Source organism: Apiospora phragmitis (assembly GCF_038363925.1).
Source record: "Apiospora phragmitis strain CBS 135458 chromosome Unknown utg000006l:1.0-5683423.0:1.0-5690449.0, whole genome shotgun sequence".
Lineage (NCBI taxonomy): Eukaryota > Fungi > Ascomycota > Sordariomycetes > Amphisphaeriales > Apiosporaceae > Apiospora > Apiospora phragmitis.
The window spans coordinates 4,470,907-4,489,997 of record NW_027117404.1 but is presented as its reverse complement, the minus strand read 5'-3'; the positions used below and the strand labels follow the sequence as shown (position 1 = coordinate 4,489,997).

At 34.1% G+C, this 19,091-nt stretch overlaps 1 protein-coding gene across 1 annotated transcript; it reads right to left on the bottom strand.

The window, feature by feature from the left end:
- Positions 1 to 14,990: 14,990 nt before the first annotated feature.
- On the bottom strand, positions 14,991 to 19,067 carry PG994_006603 (NACHT domain; the record flags this gene model as incomplete). The annotated part of the gene is made up of 5 exons (XM_066858012.1): positions 14,991 to 16,733; positions 16,798 to 17,723; positions 17,966 to 18,191; positions 18,257 to 18,403; positions 18,465 to 19,067. The coding sequence occupies 5 exons, from the start codon at positions 19,065 to 19,067 to the stop codon at positions 14,991 to 14,993; spliced, it is 3,645 nt and encodes a 1,214-aa protein (XP_066717281.1).
- Positions 19,068 to 19,091: the final 24 nt, after the last annotated feature.

Sequence of the window (19,091 nt, the reverse complement as noted above, 5' to 3'; positions counted from 1 at the left end):
AATACATTATACCCCGTAAGGGATTAATAAGAATAGTTTTATAAATAAATATTCCTTTGTACGTAAATAATTCGTATAGTATAAATTCCTCTTTTTTTATATATATATATATTTTTCTTTTTTAAAATATTATACGAAAATAAATTATATACCTATATATATATTTATAAATATATATATATATATTTACGTAATATTTAATTAATAAGTTATTAATCCTTTTAATATTATTATTATTAATATAATTAATCGTAATTAATGCTAAATAACGTTATTAATTTCTTCGGTTTAAAATCGGTAAGCTATACTTATACTTTATATTAATATATAATATCCTATTTCTTTTTTAGTTTTTAACGTTTATTAATTTCGTATAATAAAATAAGGAAGTTCGCGTTTATAATTTATTAAACCGCGATATCGAGATACGCGTACCGGTAAATAACGATATTCGCCGCCTGTTCGCTCGTATTATTCGTTACGAGGGCTATTTTTATACAGTTCTCGTCTAGTCGCGTAATAATATTAATAGCGTTTATAATAATTAGTACGTCTAATCCTATATTTCGTTTTATAAATATGTTCGTTTTAATAGATATTAAGACGGCGCTTATATTTCGTATGTTTCAACTTCGTATAATAATTAGTATTCGTACTATAACTTACGATTCGTAAACCTTAATCCTAATAATAATGAAAATAGAAGTAATAATAATAAAATTAAAATAATAATCGTATAATAATAAATTAGTAATAAATAAAGTAAATAGTTTTCGTATATATATAAATAACGTTTTTATATAGTTATTTTTATTGTATTACCCGTTTAAATTATAATATATTACGGTTTTTTTTTAATTTTTATATAATATTTAATAAATAAAATATATCGGTAATAATTATATAAAAAAGGATTAATAAAAGAAATCTCTTTTTTTTTTTTATATCTTTTCTTTTTTAATTACTCGCCGTATAAATTTAACCTCTCGATATACGCTTCCGTGTATATAGTAAGGCTATTTATCGAGATTAGCTATTCGAGGGCCTTGTTTAGGGATACCTTAATAAAAGTATCTGCCGGATTATCTTTATTATTAATATAATAAACCTTTAATATCTCCCTTTTTTTATACGATTCTTAAAAGGATATAATATTAATTATAAGCCTTTTCTTGTTTATTATACTTAGTTTAATTAAGTAGTTATAAAATAATTTCGAGTCTGTATAAAAAGTTATTGGAATATTTTAGAATTTTAATATTTATATAATTCTTTTAAGTATGGTATTTAATATAATGCCGCTGTTTATACCGGAAGTTATACTGTATAGTTCGCTAGTTAGTACGCTTTTAATAACTTTTTTATATTTAATCGAGTTTTAATAAATAATATTACCTTAGATTTAAAATTTATCTTTCGTATAATGAATTTTTTAGCTTAATAAAATTAAATATCCGAGTTAAGAAGTTAAGTCTTTATTATTTATAAACGAGCCGTTAATAAAAATATATATTTTTATATAATAAAAGTTAAGCGGGATATATTTTAAGCCGCGTATCTAATTCTAGATTTATTAATTAATTTATATATTTAAGTTTTCGATATTTTTATTCTTTAAAGTTTATACTTAAGCGGCGGCAGATAGGTCGTACGCTACTTCTAATTAATAAATAGATACGAGATATGCTCCTCTCGTATATTAAAAGATATACTGCTAGCCTTTATTAATAACTTTTAGGTTAATAAACTTTAATTAGTTAACCTATCCTTTTTATTTAAAAAAAATATCGTACGATTTTAATCGAATCTTGCCTCCGTTAAATTCGATCGGCGTATTTTCGGTTAAAATATTTTTTAATTTTATACGAAATTATTTCTTTATTAACTTTTCTTCTTTTTTTTTTTAAAAAAGGGGTTATAACGAAGCTAAACGTATCGTCGGTTTATATTATTATAATACCGAAAATATCTAGTCTTTCCGTAATAAATAATAAATAAGTGTTATATATTAATATAATTATTTTTAAATTTTATATATAATAATTATAATACGTTTTAAATTAATAAAATTTTAATTTTATTAATTTATATAAAGGTAATACGATTTAAAATAATATTTTTTCGGAGTATTAAGTTTTTAACTTTATTAATAAGCGTATATAAATTAATCGGTTTAATTTATTATATAATTAAGTATACGCTTATATAATATCGCGTAGCTCGCCTTGTATATTAAAGTCTCGGATTAAGGTCGGTCTGAAAGCTAAAAAGAATCTTTAGTTTATTCGCTGGATTATTAATAATTAAATTAAAATAACCTCTTTTTCTATATTTCCGTAGCCCTATATTACGAGCCTAAACTTTTTATACGGCTTCGTAGTTTTACCCTTAATTTCTTATACGAGCCGTATTTAAAAATTCTCCGGCCGGTATACTTATTCAGGTCGAATCGAATAAATTCGAAAACCCCTCGTACAGCGAAATTATTAATCTCCTCTACGTTAGACTTTTAAAACGGGTATCTAGACGAGGTAATAACCTTGTCCTATCGGAGTTTAATTACTAGCTCGTAATTCTCTTATTCTTTTTAAGTAAGGAATATAGTGGCTCGAACGTTTCGGAGTAGGTATTTTTTAGGTCGTCCTCGGCCGCGTCGTATAGGAACTACCGTAATTTCTTCGGCTATCGGTTCAGTATCTGGGGTATCTGCCGGCTATTTTAAATCTAGTTATGTATCCGGCTCGTTACGCGGTTCTTCGGCCTTTTCCTGGTAATACGGCTTGATTTAAATTATTCGAAAAGCTTTTAAGCCGTTTAAGGTATCTATTCGGATTATACGGTTTTTAATAACTATTATCTTATATGGTCCGGTTTATTTTTTTTTCCCGCTAAACCAAGACTTTATTCTCAAGCGGGAGTATTAAAATATTTTGAATAGCTGGTCTATTTTAAGTGTTTAGAGCTCGGTAAATATCGATATTTACACGTATTTTCCGAAGTATCTTTATTACTTTCCGTATAGTTTCTCCTTATATTTAGATCTCTAGTAACGGTAATAAATTCTTATCGATATAAAGGTATACTCCGAATATAAATAAAATAAATATTAAGCCGTTAAAGCCAGCCGTATCGTTTAAAGCTTTAATTATTATCTAGAGTACTATTTTGGTATTTATATAATAACCGAAATCCTTTTATAAAATATCGAAGGCCCTACGTAACGGAATATATACTTATTTAACCTTACTTATTACTTAATAGGCTTTAATAAGCGTTTATTTATAAATAATTCCTATTATTTATATATAATTACGAAACTTTTTTTAAAAGTATATACCCGGATTATATAAGATACAATTAAAGGGTCCCTAATATACGTATATTTAGCATTTATAAAGGATATTTTAAATATTTCGTATATTAAGCGAATATAAGAATATAACCGTTTAAAAAGATATATTTAAATTAATTATATAAAATATATTTTATTTATTAACGTAAATAACGTTTATAATAATTTCGTAATTAAAATCGTATTTATTTTATAACGAGAATTTAAATCTTTATAATACCGGATCGTATATTTAGTATTAAAAGCAGAACTTTTAGATCTCGTCGAGAATAATAAGATCAATGTTATCGTAGCCGGCGTTTTTTAAAAAAGTATAAAGCTTCTCTATATAAAGGTATTTAAAACGTTAATAAAAGTATCGAAACTATTTTTTAATAAAATATAACGTTATTTTTATACGGCCGGTATTAAAGAACAGGTATCCTTATTTTTTAATTATAAAAAGTATTTCGTTATCCTTTTATATAATAAAATTAAAGATATTATTATAATACGTTTTAAACCGGTCGGCGTTATATAATAAAAATAAAAAAAGAGTTATAATATTTAAAATATAATACCTTATTATTTTTAATAAGTTTTATATATTAATTATTTTAATTAACGAAATAAATTTTAAACTTTTAAACTTAATTTCGACGCTTCTCGGGGTCTAATCGATTTATACGTTTAAATTCTTTTATGCGTAAACTTTTATTTAAAGCTTTCCGATTATTAAAAATAAAGCAGCGCCGGTATTTTAAAGCTTTCCTTAATAAGTTTAATTATATAAACTATTAAAATTAAATTAATCGGCTTATATAATAACTTCCGAATAAATATTTTTATTAATAAACTGGTAGTAAAACGCGGCGTCTATTAAGTGAGTAATATTTTATTATATATTTTTTAAATCGAGGTATTCGTACTTTTTTTCGTTATTTTCTAGCTTTTTTTATCCTCTTTTTAGTTTTAGACGAACGTTTCGTACTTATCTTAAAAAAAAGGCCTTATCCAATATTATTATACGTTTAAAAATATTAGTTTTTTATTTAAAACTATTCTTCGGCTAGGTGGTTTATTAATTAATAATTTTACTTATAATAGATTCGGTAGGTTCTTCGTTTAAACTTCTAATTCCTATATAGTAATTTTGGTCGGAAGGTGCCGGCGGGTCGCTGGATCCTTTCCTATCCTAGTAGTCGGCTATTATATAGTAATTTGTTACTATAGGCTAGTCGGTTTCTTTTTATACGGTTATTTATAAACCGTTTATTAATTAGGTACGTATTTATAACCGGGTTTCGATATAATTTCTTTATTAAATATTATTTTAATAATATCTAGTTTATTATTATATTTAATAATACGCGAAAGTTCAAAAATAACGCTTTATATATTAGTTTTTAATAAATAAAGGTTGGTAAAAGTTCTAAAACTTTTTAATAAGCTTTTACGACGGAGATATAAAAAGCGATCTTTTTTTTAAATCCTTTTTTAAAAGCTCGTTATACGAGCTAGAGCTTATTTAGTAAGATTTTTAAAACTTCGATAAATTATTTCTTAACGTTTTTATTTTTTATTTATACGAAAGAAATTATTATTTAATCCGTAAAATATTATATATAATTTATTATCGTATTAAAATACGAATTTATTAAATAATATATCTTGTTCTATTTCTTTTTAAGTCCGATATAATTAAAATAGAATGTTTCCGCACGGCCGGAAAAAATATTTAAAAAAACTGCATAATATTAGTCTTTTAATATATCTAGCCGTCGGTATATTCTAATAAATATCCGTACTTTATCGTAAAAGATATCGTACGGCTTACCGGTATAGTTCTTTTCCTTCCTCCACACCTTCGAAAAAATAACGACCTTATTCTGATCGATTTTGCCGTTATAAATAGCTCGGCTTAAAAGGATATCGTATTCCGTAATATACGCTAAACTAAATAATCGTGCCGTCTAATCCGGCGGTATCGGAGTCGGAAAAGGAAAAAGGATAACGTTTTACGACGCTCAGGTATTTAGGAATTTAGGGTTAGACGTCGGGCCTAGAATATTTAAAACTCCGGGATTAAACGTCGGTCTTAAAGTGCCTTATAATATCGCGAATAATTACTCCGTATAAAAACCGGGTATCTCTCGCTTAGGCGGCGGTTCTTCGACTATCTATTCTCGGGAAAAGTGTAGAACATCCTCTTTTCGGGTTTCCGAAGTCGGTTCTGCCGGTCGGTCTTATTAATATATAAGATCGGCCGGTAATACTAAACTTATAAGTTTAATTTTAAAAGATCCGTCCGTTAATATATCGATTCCGTATTTTTTAAAATAATTAAAGAGCTCTTTTTAAAATATACGGTTAATTTAGCCGAATTAGTATTCGGTTTATCTATTAAACTTTATAATAAATAACTTTTTAAAAGAAGTTCTTTTTATTTTTAATATATAATATTTTAAAAAGTATTATATAAAGTATATTATAAATAATTCGGGTATTATCTCTTTAAAAAGTATATTTAAAAGTTCGAATTCTTAAAAAGCGAGGTTAACGTTTCTTTTTTAAACTATTAAAAAAATTCCGGTATTTTAAGATACTTCTTTATACATAAACGGTTTGGGGTTTAAAATTATCGGTCTATCTAGGTTCGGTACGTCCAGGCTCGATCCCGATTCGCCGACCGCGATTAATTCTATTTAACAAGGGTTATTATTTTATAAATTATATAATAAATTTATTTAAATATATAATTATATATAGCCTAACTAGTTTCGCATATAATTCGGAACCTGGTCTCCTCCTTATAATATATACTTAAAAAAAGGGGTTCCTCCTCGTACAGTTAATTCAGTTCGGCTCTTCCTCCGAATTTTTAACGGGCGGAAATTCTCAAAGCTCCTTAGCACGATCGCCCTTACATCGGTAAAAGCGTAAAACCGTTTCTTCACTCTTACTAATCTATAATCGCCACGGGTAACCACTAATCAGTATTAAATAAGCTCTCGTATATACAATAGTTCCGGTTTTAATCGGGGTTTAATTATTCTTATTCTATTATTTATATCTATTTTTAATACGAGCTACGAGGGGTATCGTATACCCCTCTTAATAAAATAAGAAAAGGGTTTATACGCGTAAATACGTAATACTTTTTTTAAAATAATATAAATAGCTTCAGTTCTAATTATTTTAATAAAAAGAGTAACTCGGTATATAATATACGTTATAGCTTTTACGATCTAGTTAAAGCTAATTAAAATAAATATCGAAAAGTTATTTTAATACCGTATAATACGGTTTCGAACATATTCGGTTTAAAATTAAACTTTAATCGAGTTATTTAAAGTTTTTAATTCTTAAGGAATAAATAGGCCGGAAAACGTCTTTAAAAGTATTAAAATATGTAGCTTTATATCTAATTATAAAATAATATATTTTAAATTATACGGGACGAGTCCTGTTTTTTAAAAGCCTTTTTATATATTCGAAACAATAAAAATCGCTTAAAACGTTTTTAAAAATATTAATAAGAAGTCCTCCTTTAAAATATAAATAATATAGGCCCGTATAAAATATTTAATTTCTTTTTCGTACGCCTTTTTTAATATACGAAAATAGCCGATATTAAAAGGCTAGAACTTATACGACGAATAAGAAGGTATATAAAGTATAATAATCGAGTTCTTTTTATAATAAAGCTCGAAAGTTATCGAGTAATAGCTTTTATAGCCGTTTAAAACTAAGAGGCAATAATAACTTTTCGTATAAAACCTAGTATATTAATTAAAGTATTAAATTTAGTCCTCGCTTTTTTTATTCGTAGTTTAGCCATTTTTAGTAACTATAATTACCTAGTCCTTCGGTAATAAGCTGTTTTCGTATTAAGAAGAGAGGTACGTTTTCCTAGTAAAGATAATATACGGAGGGATGGCGTAACCGTATAATCCGACGCTTTAAATAATTATAACCTATTCCCGGTTCTTTTATTATATTACCTTAGATTTTCCGCGTTGATCGGAGGTGGTTACGATTATTTCGAACGAGATTTAACTTATAAAAAAGCCGGTTTCGTTAAAATTATAAATATCCTCCTTTTAAATCCCGTATTTATAAATTATATTCCGTACGAGGGTAAATTACGCACGATACGCGTTAGGATTTTTATAAAGGATTTTTTAATAATTAATTTTTTAGTTAAAACGCGTCCGGAGGTTTAATTATTATCGTATAAAATTAAAGGCCTAATTAACGCCGACGCGTCCCGCGTTACGTAAATTAAAAAATTAATTCGCTATATTTTTTATATTACTTAATCGGGAAAAAAACGATCGCTTATTTAAATTAATAATATATCGAATAATCGTATCTTTTTTAAAATTTAAAAGCTTTCGAGAATTCGTAAATATTTCGCGTCGTATAGGTTAGCTATTTCGTTTACGCTATAAGGTTTTCGATAAAACGTAATAAATTAATGTAGCTTTTTATACGTTTAAAATTAAGTTTTTCTAAAGCGCTTAAAACACTAGAATTATATTACTCTCTTTTTAAAGTTATAATATTTTCGGACGTAAAAAAATATAAAAAAAGGTTAAAGCTATAAGGAAATCTATAAAAGTGAGACATTCGCTTGTGTGAAATATTCGCTTATAGGATACGTTAAGTTTTAATTTAACCTTTTAATATCGGCTATTTTTATATATTAAAAAGGTTATACAAGAAAGAAATCGAAGGTTTTATATAGGCATATATTATTTATATTTTAAAGGAGGACTTCTTATTAATATTCTTAAAAGCGTTTTAAGCGAATTTTATCGTTTTAAATATTTAAAAAGGTTTTTAAAAAGTAGGACTTATATCGTATAATCCGGAGTATATTATTTTATAATTAGATATAAAACTACGTACGTTAACGCTTTTAGTAACCTTTTTCGGCCTATTTATACTTTAAGAATTAAAGATTTTAAATAATTTAATTAAAGCTTAGTTTTAAACCTAATATATAAAATATTAAATCGCGTAATATTTAAATAACTCCTCGATATTAACTCTTATTAAATTTAATTAAATTATAAAAAATATAACGCAGGTTATATATCGGCTCGCTTTTTTAAAAAGTGAGGTAACCGTATTACGAGAGGTAAATAAAATATTTAGCCGGCGCCGCCGTATAAAAAAACGGCTATAAAATAAAGGATCATTTCGTATATAAATTAAAAAAAACCTATAGTTTTAAAAGGATATTAATAAATAATTATAAAATGAATCGCGTCGAAGGAGCAATTATATAAAGACGTCTAGGACGCGTTTATAACGCTATAAAATCTACGAGAGCCCGGGTATAATACTCGTACCTATTAGAATAATATAAAAGCGTTTAACGAAAATAATTCTCAATAGTTTTAATTAATTTTAAACGTAATAATTAAATAAATTTATATTTTATTATATAAGGTTTTAAAAAGTGTTTAATTAAACCATATATTTAATTAAACCGTGGATTACGTTAATTATAACGTTTATAACTAATTAAATATATTAATAATTATTATTTTTAAAGGTTTTTATATTATTTTACTAAGTACGCGTATTATACCCGGGCTCTCGTAGACTTTATAACGTTATAAGCGTGTTTTAAACGTTTTAATATAATTAAATTTTTTAACGCGATTCGTTTTATAATTATTTATTAATAAGTTTTTAAGATTATAAGTTTTTTAGTTTATATATAAAGTAATCCTTTATTTTATAGCCGTTTCTTTTATACAGCGGCGCCGGTTAAATAAACTAAAGCACCCCTCCACGAACTACCCCTTCGCGGACTAAAAAACCCATTAAACACACCCTTTTAATTTAAAGTCATTTCTATAATTAAAATTAGTCAGGACATGTTATTTTCTAATATTCTTAATAATAATATAATCCTTTATCTCCGTTCTATCGTTTTTTATTCCTTTTATATTATTTTACGGCCTACTTAGCACCTTAATATCGATAGATTCGTCCTTAAATATAACCCTACCCCTTAGCCTCCGCTTAGCCCGTCGTATATTAACTATACGAATAAATCGCTATCCCAGTACGATTCTTACCTTTTAATATATTTTAATAATCTTTTTACTAAGTTTAATTTAAAAATAATTAATTTAAACTTTAAAGCTCGCGATTTTATTAATTTATTTATTAAAGGCCTTACTAGCCTTACGAGTAAAGAATTTTTAAGAAGGGAGATTAAAAGTAAGGTTTATAGCGGTTAGTTTTTAATTATTAAAGGGTGTTTTAATAAGCGTTAAAGTTAATTCGGCGACGAAATCGGCCGTTAATTCTTTATCAATTATTAGGGGTAGCTCTAGATATAATCGGGCAATACCTTTATCCTTTAGGATAATATATTTCGATAATAAAGGTTTCGATTAATCCCGCGGATAAATCCTAGTTATTTTTTAAATATTTTAAATCGTCGAAAAAATTAAAACGTTAATCCTGGCCTGGCGGTATACCTTTAATATATCTAATTTAATAGGCTTAAATTTAAAAACCGCGTTTAAGTATACCTTTAAAAAGATTCTTAGCCTTTTTTTAATAACTTAAAAACTCTTATATTTAAAACCTATACGATATAATTATAATATAGCTCGTAAAAAACGAGCCATATCTTATTAATAAGATAAAGTTATAAAAAGTTTCCGTTTATATATAAATTATAGTCGTTATAAATTAAAACGACTTATTTATTACCGTGACGAGACCGAATATAAGGAATAAAAATATCCTAAATCTAATCTAATACTATAGGATTATTAATCCACCTTCTAAGCGATACTTTAAACCGCCAGTCATCTTAAAAATAGCTATCTTAGTCTAGAAACTACTAACTTTAGACTTCGGCCCCTTTAAAAATAACTAGCGGCGGGAGGGCTACCTTATTATAGCCTATATACTCTAAAGTAATAATATATTCCCCTTTCTCGACGTCTTTTTTAAAAGCTAGATAACTAATAGCTTCGGTAACCGCCTAATAATTACCGCTAACGCCTTAGCTAATACTTATTTCGTTAGTATTATAAAAGCGTTTAAAAAGGATATTAACCAGCTCCGAGGTATTAAATTTATTAAAAAAACGTTAATATTAATAATAATTACCCTATTAACGCTGCTATAATTAATTATTTTAAACCTAATAATCTTAACGGACTCGTTTTTAATTAAAAATCGGGTATACTAATATTACCCTAGCGTATAAAACGCCCCGGAAACGTTTAATATCCGTTAAGCTATATATTTAAACTTAATAAGCATTAACGCGAAGCCTAGTTTAGCTTAATGTTACAGTACGTATAGTCTAACCACTACGCCACAAAGCAAAAGCTTCGGAAATAACTCTTCGGGTTATTTCTATCTAATTCTACGCCTTAAGTGCTACCCCGCGGGGGACCAACCCGCCGATCGTAATATTATACCCTTTCTCTAAAGGTATACCCTTATACCTAAGGCGATAAACCCCTAGTATTACATAATTTATTTAAGCTCGGTATAAAGAAACTCTAAAGCTTTTATACGAGTAACTAATCCGTATAAAGCTTTACTTACTTATTAACGATCTTGCTTAAATAGTTAAAGAGAGCTCTTATTTAATAAATATAGGAATCGAACCTACGTTTCCTATTTAGTAAAGGCGAAGAGTTATTATATTATAATACGTATAAATTAATTATTACGTTATAAAGTAAAAGCTTTAAAAATAACTCTTCGGGTTATTTCTATCTAATTCTACGCCTTAAGTGCTACCCCGCGGGGGACTAACCCGCCGATCGTAATACTTAACTAATAACCTAATTCGTTAATTAGGTCTTGAAAAATAATAACAATACCTGCCGGTCTTTATTTAGCTCTTATCGCGTCGATATACCGGCTAGGCGCCGTATAATATAAGATCGGTCGGCATCCTATTTATAAACGGCTTCGCGAACACTTAATTCGAACTTTACGTTACGTATCGTAGCCTACGCGCGTTTTTAAGTATTAAACGACGATATAAAGAAATAACTAAAAAAAACGAATAAAATAATAATAATATATATAATTAAAAAGTAAAGATAATAAAAAAAATCTATATTATTATTTAAAAATTTAACGCGTTTATAAAGCGAAACGCGGTAATCCGTAAAGGGGTAGTCCGTAAAGGGGTGCTTTAGCTTATTTAATTTATTTTTTAAAATGTCGCGTTTTTACCTTTTAAAAGAGTAACTCGGTATATGATTTACGTTATAGCCTTTACGATTTAATTAAAACTAATTAAAATAAATATTAAAGAGTTATTTTAATATTATATAATACGGTTTTAAACGTATTAAGTTTAAAATTAAATCTTAATTAAGTTATTTAAAATCTTTAACTTTTAAAAGGATAAATAGGCCGAAAAATATCCCCGGAGGTATTAAAATACGTAGCTTTATATCTAACTATAAAATAATATATTCCGGATTATACGAGATAAGTCCTATCTTTCGAAAGCGTTTTTATATATTCGAAACAGTAAAAGTCGCTTAGAACGCTTTTAAGAACGCTGGTAAAAAGTCCTCCTTTAAGATATAAATAATATGTGCCCGTATAAAACGCTTGATTTCTTTTTTATATAACCTTTTTAATATATAAAAATAGCTGATATTAAAAGGTTAAAGTTTATATAACGAATAAGAAAATATATAAAATATAATAATTAAGTTCTTTTTATAATAAAGCTTAAAAATTATCGAGTAATAGTTTTTATAGCCGTTTAAAACTAAGAGGCGATAACGATCCTTTATACGAGACTTAGTATATTAATAAAAATATCGAATTTAATCCTCGCCTCTTTTATTTATAATTTAGTTATTTTTAATAATAAGCTGTTTTTATATTAAGAAAAAAGGTACGTTTTCTTAGTAAAAATAATATATAAAGGGATAGTATAACCGTTTAATTCGACGCTTTAAATAATTATAACTTATTTACGGTTCTTTTATTATATTATTTTAAGCTTTCCGCGTTAATCGGAGGTGGTTACGATTATTTCGAACGAGATTTAATTTATAAAAAACCTAGTCTCGTTAAAATTATATATATCCTTTTTTTATATCTTATATATATATTAATTATATTCTATATAAAAGTAAATTACGTACGATACGCGTTAAAATCTTTATAAAAAACTTTTTAATAATCGATTCTTCGATTAAAACGCGTTTAGAGGTCTAGTTATTATCGTACGAAATTAGAGGCCTAATTAATGCCGACGCGTCTCGCGTCGCGTAAACTAAGTAATTAATTCGCTATATTTTTTATATTATTTAGCCGGGGAAAAACGATCGCGTATTTAGATTAATAATATATCGAATAATTAATTCCTTTTTAAAATTAGAAAGTTTTTCCAAGTTTATAGAGATTTCGAATCGTAATCGAATTCCGCGTCGTTAACTACATAACGTCGACTTTAAGATATAATATATCGTTATAACTTTTCGTACACTTAATTTCGAGTTATTTTTAAGCGCTTAAAACGTTAAATTAAACCCTCTTTCTTTATTTTTTAATTCTATACTTATTAAAAAAAGAAAAATTAATATAAAATTAATTATGAGAAAATTAATTAAAAGTGCGCAGCTCGCTTATATACGTAGCTCGCTTATAAGGTACGTTAAGTTTTATATAAGAGGTTATATTTTAATAATTATTATTAATATTATATTTATATTATTTTTTTAACTTTCTTTTTAATAAACGTAATAATATAATACTTTTTTAAAGAGATAATTTATTATATATTATAAGTTTTAATTAATAATATAAATCCTATAAACTTATATCTCTAATTAATAAATTTAAAATCGAATATAAACTTTTAAACTTAAGCTTCGTGCGGTTTAATCGTAGTCGTTAAGATTTAACTAAAGTATTTATTAAAGAAAGTTTACGTTTATAATTTAATTAACTTAAGAATAACGAAATATAATATTAATATTAATATTAATATTAATAATAAAGATTATAATATTATGTTTTTATAAAGAGCGGCTTTTAATTCGACTTATTAATTAATATAAAATAATAATACTAAAAATCATTACGATATATAACTGAATTTAATAAAAAAAGCCTCATATTAACCTAATACACTTAAACCACCAGGTGGCTCACCAAGGCTGTATGGTTGGTTGGTTGCCAATCATGGTGGTTTCGGTTGGTGCATTGACAGCCTTGCGTGGAGATCGCCCCGGAGCGAATGATAGACCCAAGGGAGACGCGATGCCCGGTGCGTCCATGGTCTCGGGAACTTCTGGAGAGGGTGCAGGTAGAGGTTGTAGAAGTAGCTTCCAGCGGTGAAGGTCACCAGCTAGGCAGATCATGGGTGAGCCTGAGGCGAGTACGATAAAAGTATATGACCCAGCTTACTACCAGCAGAGTGAGGTGAAAATATGTCATTTTTTCACCCAAGCTGAAATGACGTGGTGGTGATAAATTGTTATGTTTGTGATGAAGAATGGCTTTCAGGGGTCGTCCAGGAACTCAAAATTACGAGGAATGATATGACAAGGGTGGCTGGAATGAGTGACCGTGGGGGCAGTTCTTAATAGCGGAGAATATATAGCTAACGTGATCCAGCTAATTCCGTATCACACCAGGATATTGAACATAACGAGGGGGTTCGGTTAGGGTAGTTCATCCGTTGCTTAGTGTTTTCGTTACACAGCCATGTGATGACCGGATAATCGCGTCAGCTCAGCCGGACAAAAGCAGCTTGGAATGCTCGAAGTCATAGGTCGAAGTCATAGGTTGGAGCAGGGCCCATCAACTACGACGGGGACTTTGGGCTGTGTTGCATATGCAGTTGGGCCTCTTGGAATTTTGTGCTGCTCACCAACATATGATTCTGATTGGTTCCCTGTCTGTGGCAACCCCTGGTCGCTCTTTATTACGGAGCCGGACGCAAAACACGTCACAAGGGAAGGCATCAGGCAAACACCGCATTAAACCCTGGTTGGAAGTACGCATCAAATTGGAACATAGAGAAGCCTACCATAATACGTCAACCTGGACACTTTGAATCACCTAACCTCTCGCGGGTTTTGCACACCTCTTCTACGGATTTGCTCAGATCAGACTCGAGCGGGCTTGAGAAGCTGCTAACTCCTGTCGTTTCACCTATCGTCTATCCTGCGCTCACTAGTCGACTCCTAGACTACTCTACCCAATCTCTTAATTCGCATCTCTTGGCTATCCATTCCTTGCGTTATCTCATCCCTTGCGTTCTCCGTGACAAGATACACGTCATTGATCCAGTCCAAGGTATGATGTTTATAAATACTTGGGCCTCAACATAGTCCATGAAAACCAAATTATGACTTTTGAATACTTACGAACTTACGAAACCTCAATGGACTGTTCATAGCCGGTGTGCATCTTGTTTTGAGGCGCTCAAGCGGCTGAAACTTCTTTGGCCTTGAGCCTTTCTTGTCTAGCAACCAGAAGTTCGGTTAGAAGATCGACGACATCAGGGAGCATTTCCGCTCTCTCCAGCATGGAGTACTTGAGCCTCATTTTCTTTCCCCCATCGCCAGGGCCGGCGACTTCGTCACCATCAATCTTGTCCCCAAAAGGCAAAGAAGGATCAGGTCTATGAGCGTCGTCCTCGGCTGGAACGAGAACCAATATGGTTCCGGGGTCCAGGGCGTCGCCGCCGTATTGGGCCAGCAGCCGGATCAGGTCGAGGTCGCCCCGAACGGCGGCCCGGGTCAGGGCGGTTCCAAATATCGTCCCAGGGTATGTTCGGGTCCGCCCCGCTCGCGAGCAGGAGCTCGATGCACCGGAGCCGCCCGGGCGTTTTCCGCGGCGAAAAGATGATTTGGTTCAGCGCCGTGTCTTCGCTGCTGTTGGCCTGGTTGATGAGGAGCACGGCGCCGGCGTCGTCGCACAAGGAGGGCAGTCGCGAGAGCAGGAGCGCCAGGATGTCCGGGTCGCACGCCCGGGCCACCGTGTGGAAGACGGTGTAGTCGCGGTGGTTGCGGTGCCGGAAGTGCGATCCGATGCCCGGCTGGTCCAGGAGGTAACGGACCGCCGCGATCGAGTTGCTCAGGACGGCTTCGCCGACCGACTGGTGGAACTGCCAGAACAGGTTGTTGTCCTTGTACTGGTAGTCGCGCTTGGAATCGACGAGCAGCCGCGAACGCAGCGCTGCGTTGTTCGAGGCCTCATCGAAGAGGCGCTGCAACATGGGGAGGCACCCGGAGCGGGCCGACTCGCATAGGAGCTCGTTGGCCCAGTCTTCCCGCACCATGTAAGGGTCTTTAAATTGACTTGTTGTGTGACCCACCATGTCCCCGGTGGCGTACCGGACCAGGTCGAAAATGTCGCGCCACCGGCGGACCGGGGTCTCGGTCTTGTCGGACCGGCGCCATGAGTTGATGACGGCCCGGAAGAAGTCGAAGACGCGGAGGCTGGGCCCCGTCCGGTCGTCGAGGAACAGCATCCGAAGCCTTGCCAGGTCTCCGCGGACGAGTATCATCTGCGCTGTGCGAAACACAGTGCGCGGCTGGAATTCGGGGCCTTCGAAGCGCTCCGCGCGCGTGAGCATGGTTCTGAACATGTCCTCGGATCCATAGAGGGCCGCGAGACTGAGCGGATCGAGCTCCTCGGGTGCGAACCACCACTTAGGGGAGACGGTGCACTCGGGGCGGCAGTGCTGGTCGGCCCAGTTGCGCAATCTCACAGACCCCGGCTTGCCAAGACGGATAACCTGCTCGACAATTTCTTGGGACGGCTCGATTAGTTTGCCAAAGTGATCGAGCCAGTAGCACGCGGCATAGACGAAGAACGGGCCCATTCCTAGCGCAACGGGATCAAAACGGGCAATCTCATCCGGTTCCTCCCACACGTCAATGATCTCGTCGGCAAACAGGTCGTCGCCACTGGTGAGCGAGCTGAACCCCACCTCGTTTTGGGAAAGGAATGAGTGGTCGTTGATCTCGTCCAGCAGAAGGTATGATGCGCAAGCCTGGAATAGTTGGACTTCCATTGTTGCTCTGCGTTTCTGCGTCACGTCCGGTGCCTCGTGCTGCACCGATGTTGGCAGTGGGGCGGTCGTCCATTCTGAGGGCTGATATCGAAGGATGAACTCCTGAAGAGATCGATGAAGGAGTTTGATCTGGGGCAGCGCTTCCTCCTTGGGGTCGTACTGCGTGACGAACGGCTCAATGAGTTGCTTGATTCTGTTCGGGGCCAGTATAGCTTCAATATCATGGAGTCGTACAGGATTCTCTTCGCACCCGGTCAGAGCTACGGCGTATGCTAATTCGCGGATGCTCAAAGGGCGGCGGGACACTGCGAGAATCTCTAGAGCTCTTGATGCAGTCGCAATAAGCTGTATCGCGAATCCTGTTAGTGTTGATTTGAATTGGTAAACTGCTGTTGGCGGTAGCACTCACCTTCGGATTTCCTTTAACTCTATGCTTGAATAACTTGACGTATACTTCGTTAAGCTCTTGAGGCTGTGGGGTGTCCTGGAGGAAATCCTTCATGTCGTTGATATCGACAATATCCTGGTCGTTAACCAGGTCAATCATAACTCTGATCCAGATTGCACTCCCTTTCGCAGAATGGGCAAGGTGTTCCACCAGTAGACTCATGAGTTCCTTGCCCTCTTCTTCTTCCCCCAGCTTCGGCTCTAGTTTCTTGACAAGATGCCTTGCAAGCGCCTCGTCTCGACTTTGGTTCAGTTTCGAGCTGATAGACAGCTGAGGAACATGGCTGAGCATGTTCAGAATCCTTGTGTGCGGGCGAGTGCTGTACAGCACCTTGAGATGAGGGACCTCATTGGATAGCCCCTTGAAGCCGTCCACAAAGCTGGCCATCTTTGTATCGCACTCATCCAGCCCGTCGAGGATCACGACAACCTCACGATCCCTACCAATCTCGCGCACACGGTCCAGGAAGTATTCCAGGAGAGCAACTATATCTGTCGTCGGAGCAGGTTTATTCTGAGCACAGATTGCGTTGTACCAGTCATAAAAGTTCTTCTGCAAGGGCTTTGCATGTTGATGAAGAAGTTGCAACACAAGGCTTTGGGCGATGCAAAGGCCGTTACCGGATTCATCATCCCGGCAGTAGTGGTAGCATACGAGAGATCGCGGAACCTGATGGTCGCTCCGGAGCAGGATTCTTTTGGTCACATACGTGACCATGACGGTTTTGCCGCAACCCATCTCTCCTGCCAAGACAAGTTGTGCTGACCCGGGCTCGCTGTACCACTTTCGGAAAGTTTCATCCTCCAGCAGCCACTCGCAGGCGACATCGCTCCTTATCTCCTCGGTCGTGGTATGAAAGCGATCGCGGTCCAAGATCCTGTCGAACCCTCACCATTGTTTTACTATACACGGTTTGGACGAGTTAGCGACCCTCTCTTATAACATGTGAAACCCAACGCCGAAAGCGCGTTCACCTAGTCTCAGTTCTTGGTGGTGGGTTGGAGGTGACACAATTAGCAATGAGATAGCTGGTCGGACAGTAGGCAATAGTATAGGGAGTTAGGTAATAGGCATTGTGATAGGCGACTAGTGTTGATGAATTGTAGCATCCCCATGTCCACATGCTTACCATTGTTGGATATCATGTTAGTGTGGATTTCTTCGACCATCTCCGATGTGGCGATATCAATATAGTTCTTGAGCTGCCTGGTAAGCTCAATGAATCGGCTGATAATTCCCGGGAGCTGCGTGTCGTCTTGTACCAGCTTGAATGTTAATTTCCCAGTGCGCATATTCAGTAGAGTGTAAGCGACACTGTAGAACTCGAGCATCGTGCTGTACACTTTTACAAGGGCCTGTTGAACCAACGCATATTAGTAGCAGGCAAACGTTGGTAGTTCGGGTATGCCTTGGAACTCACCTTGTGAATTGCGCTGCGATGATCCTTGCTACGAGGATCCATCTGTTGCCCAACGGTATCACACTCGTCAATAATCTGTATTTGGTCCAGCATTTCGCCAATATTCGCGGTTAACGTTTCTCTTGCTGTAGCCAAGGATATCGCGAGCTAGTCGTGAATTGTCAGTTCATTATCTTAGGGACTAAAACCACTCGACCGTGTTTCTTACAGCTGTAACACCTTGAACGACACCAATGACGGTTGCCACCGCCGGCTCGGCGCTGGCAAGAGGGCTGGTCACGTCGAGGACCAGCTTCATCTGTTTGAGCGGCCCCTTGATCTTCTCGAGGAGCTTGAGCCCTTTCCGGAAGAGGGAGTCATCCGGTCTCCCACTTTCGGTCGCTTCGAGCTGTACAAATAGGTCCTGGATCTTCTCGAACTTGAGGATGGTCTGGTCCACCGCATCCTGGCTTTCCACGGCCTCGCGGTACGCAGCGCTCCAGAGACCCGTCTCTTGCCCTTGTTGGGGTGACGATGGGCGGGTGCACACAGCAACGATGATCAATGGCTTAGGTGCAGAGTCCGAGTCGACGGCTGCCAGCTCGTCCACTGCTGTCTCTTCGAGGGTAACATCCTCATCCGAATCGTCACGAGGCAGGGCGCGTCTCTCATCACCGACTTCCTGACTCACAGCTGACGATACTGGCGTTGAACTGGACTCAGCTCTATCTTCTCCATGGCGGGAGTGGCTCCTCTTAGAGCGGAGTCGGTCAAAGAAGGACACTCGTTCCTTGGATGGGTCCGGACGCGGAGATCGTCTAAAGTATTTCATCTTAATCCACGGTCCACTTGAATA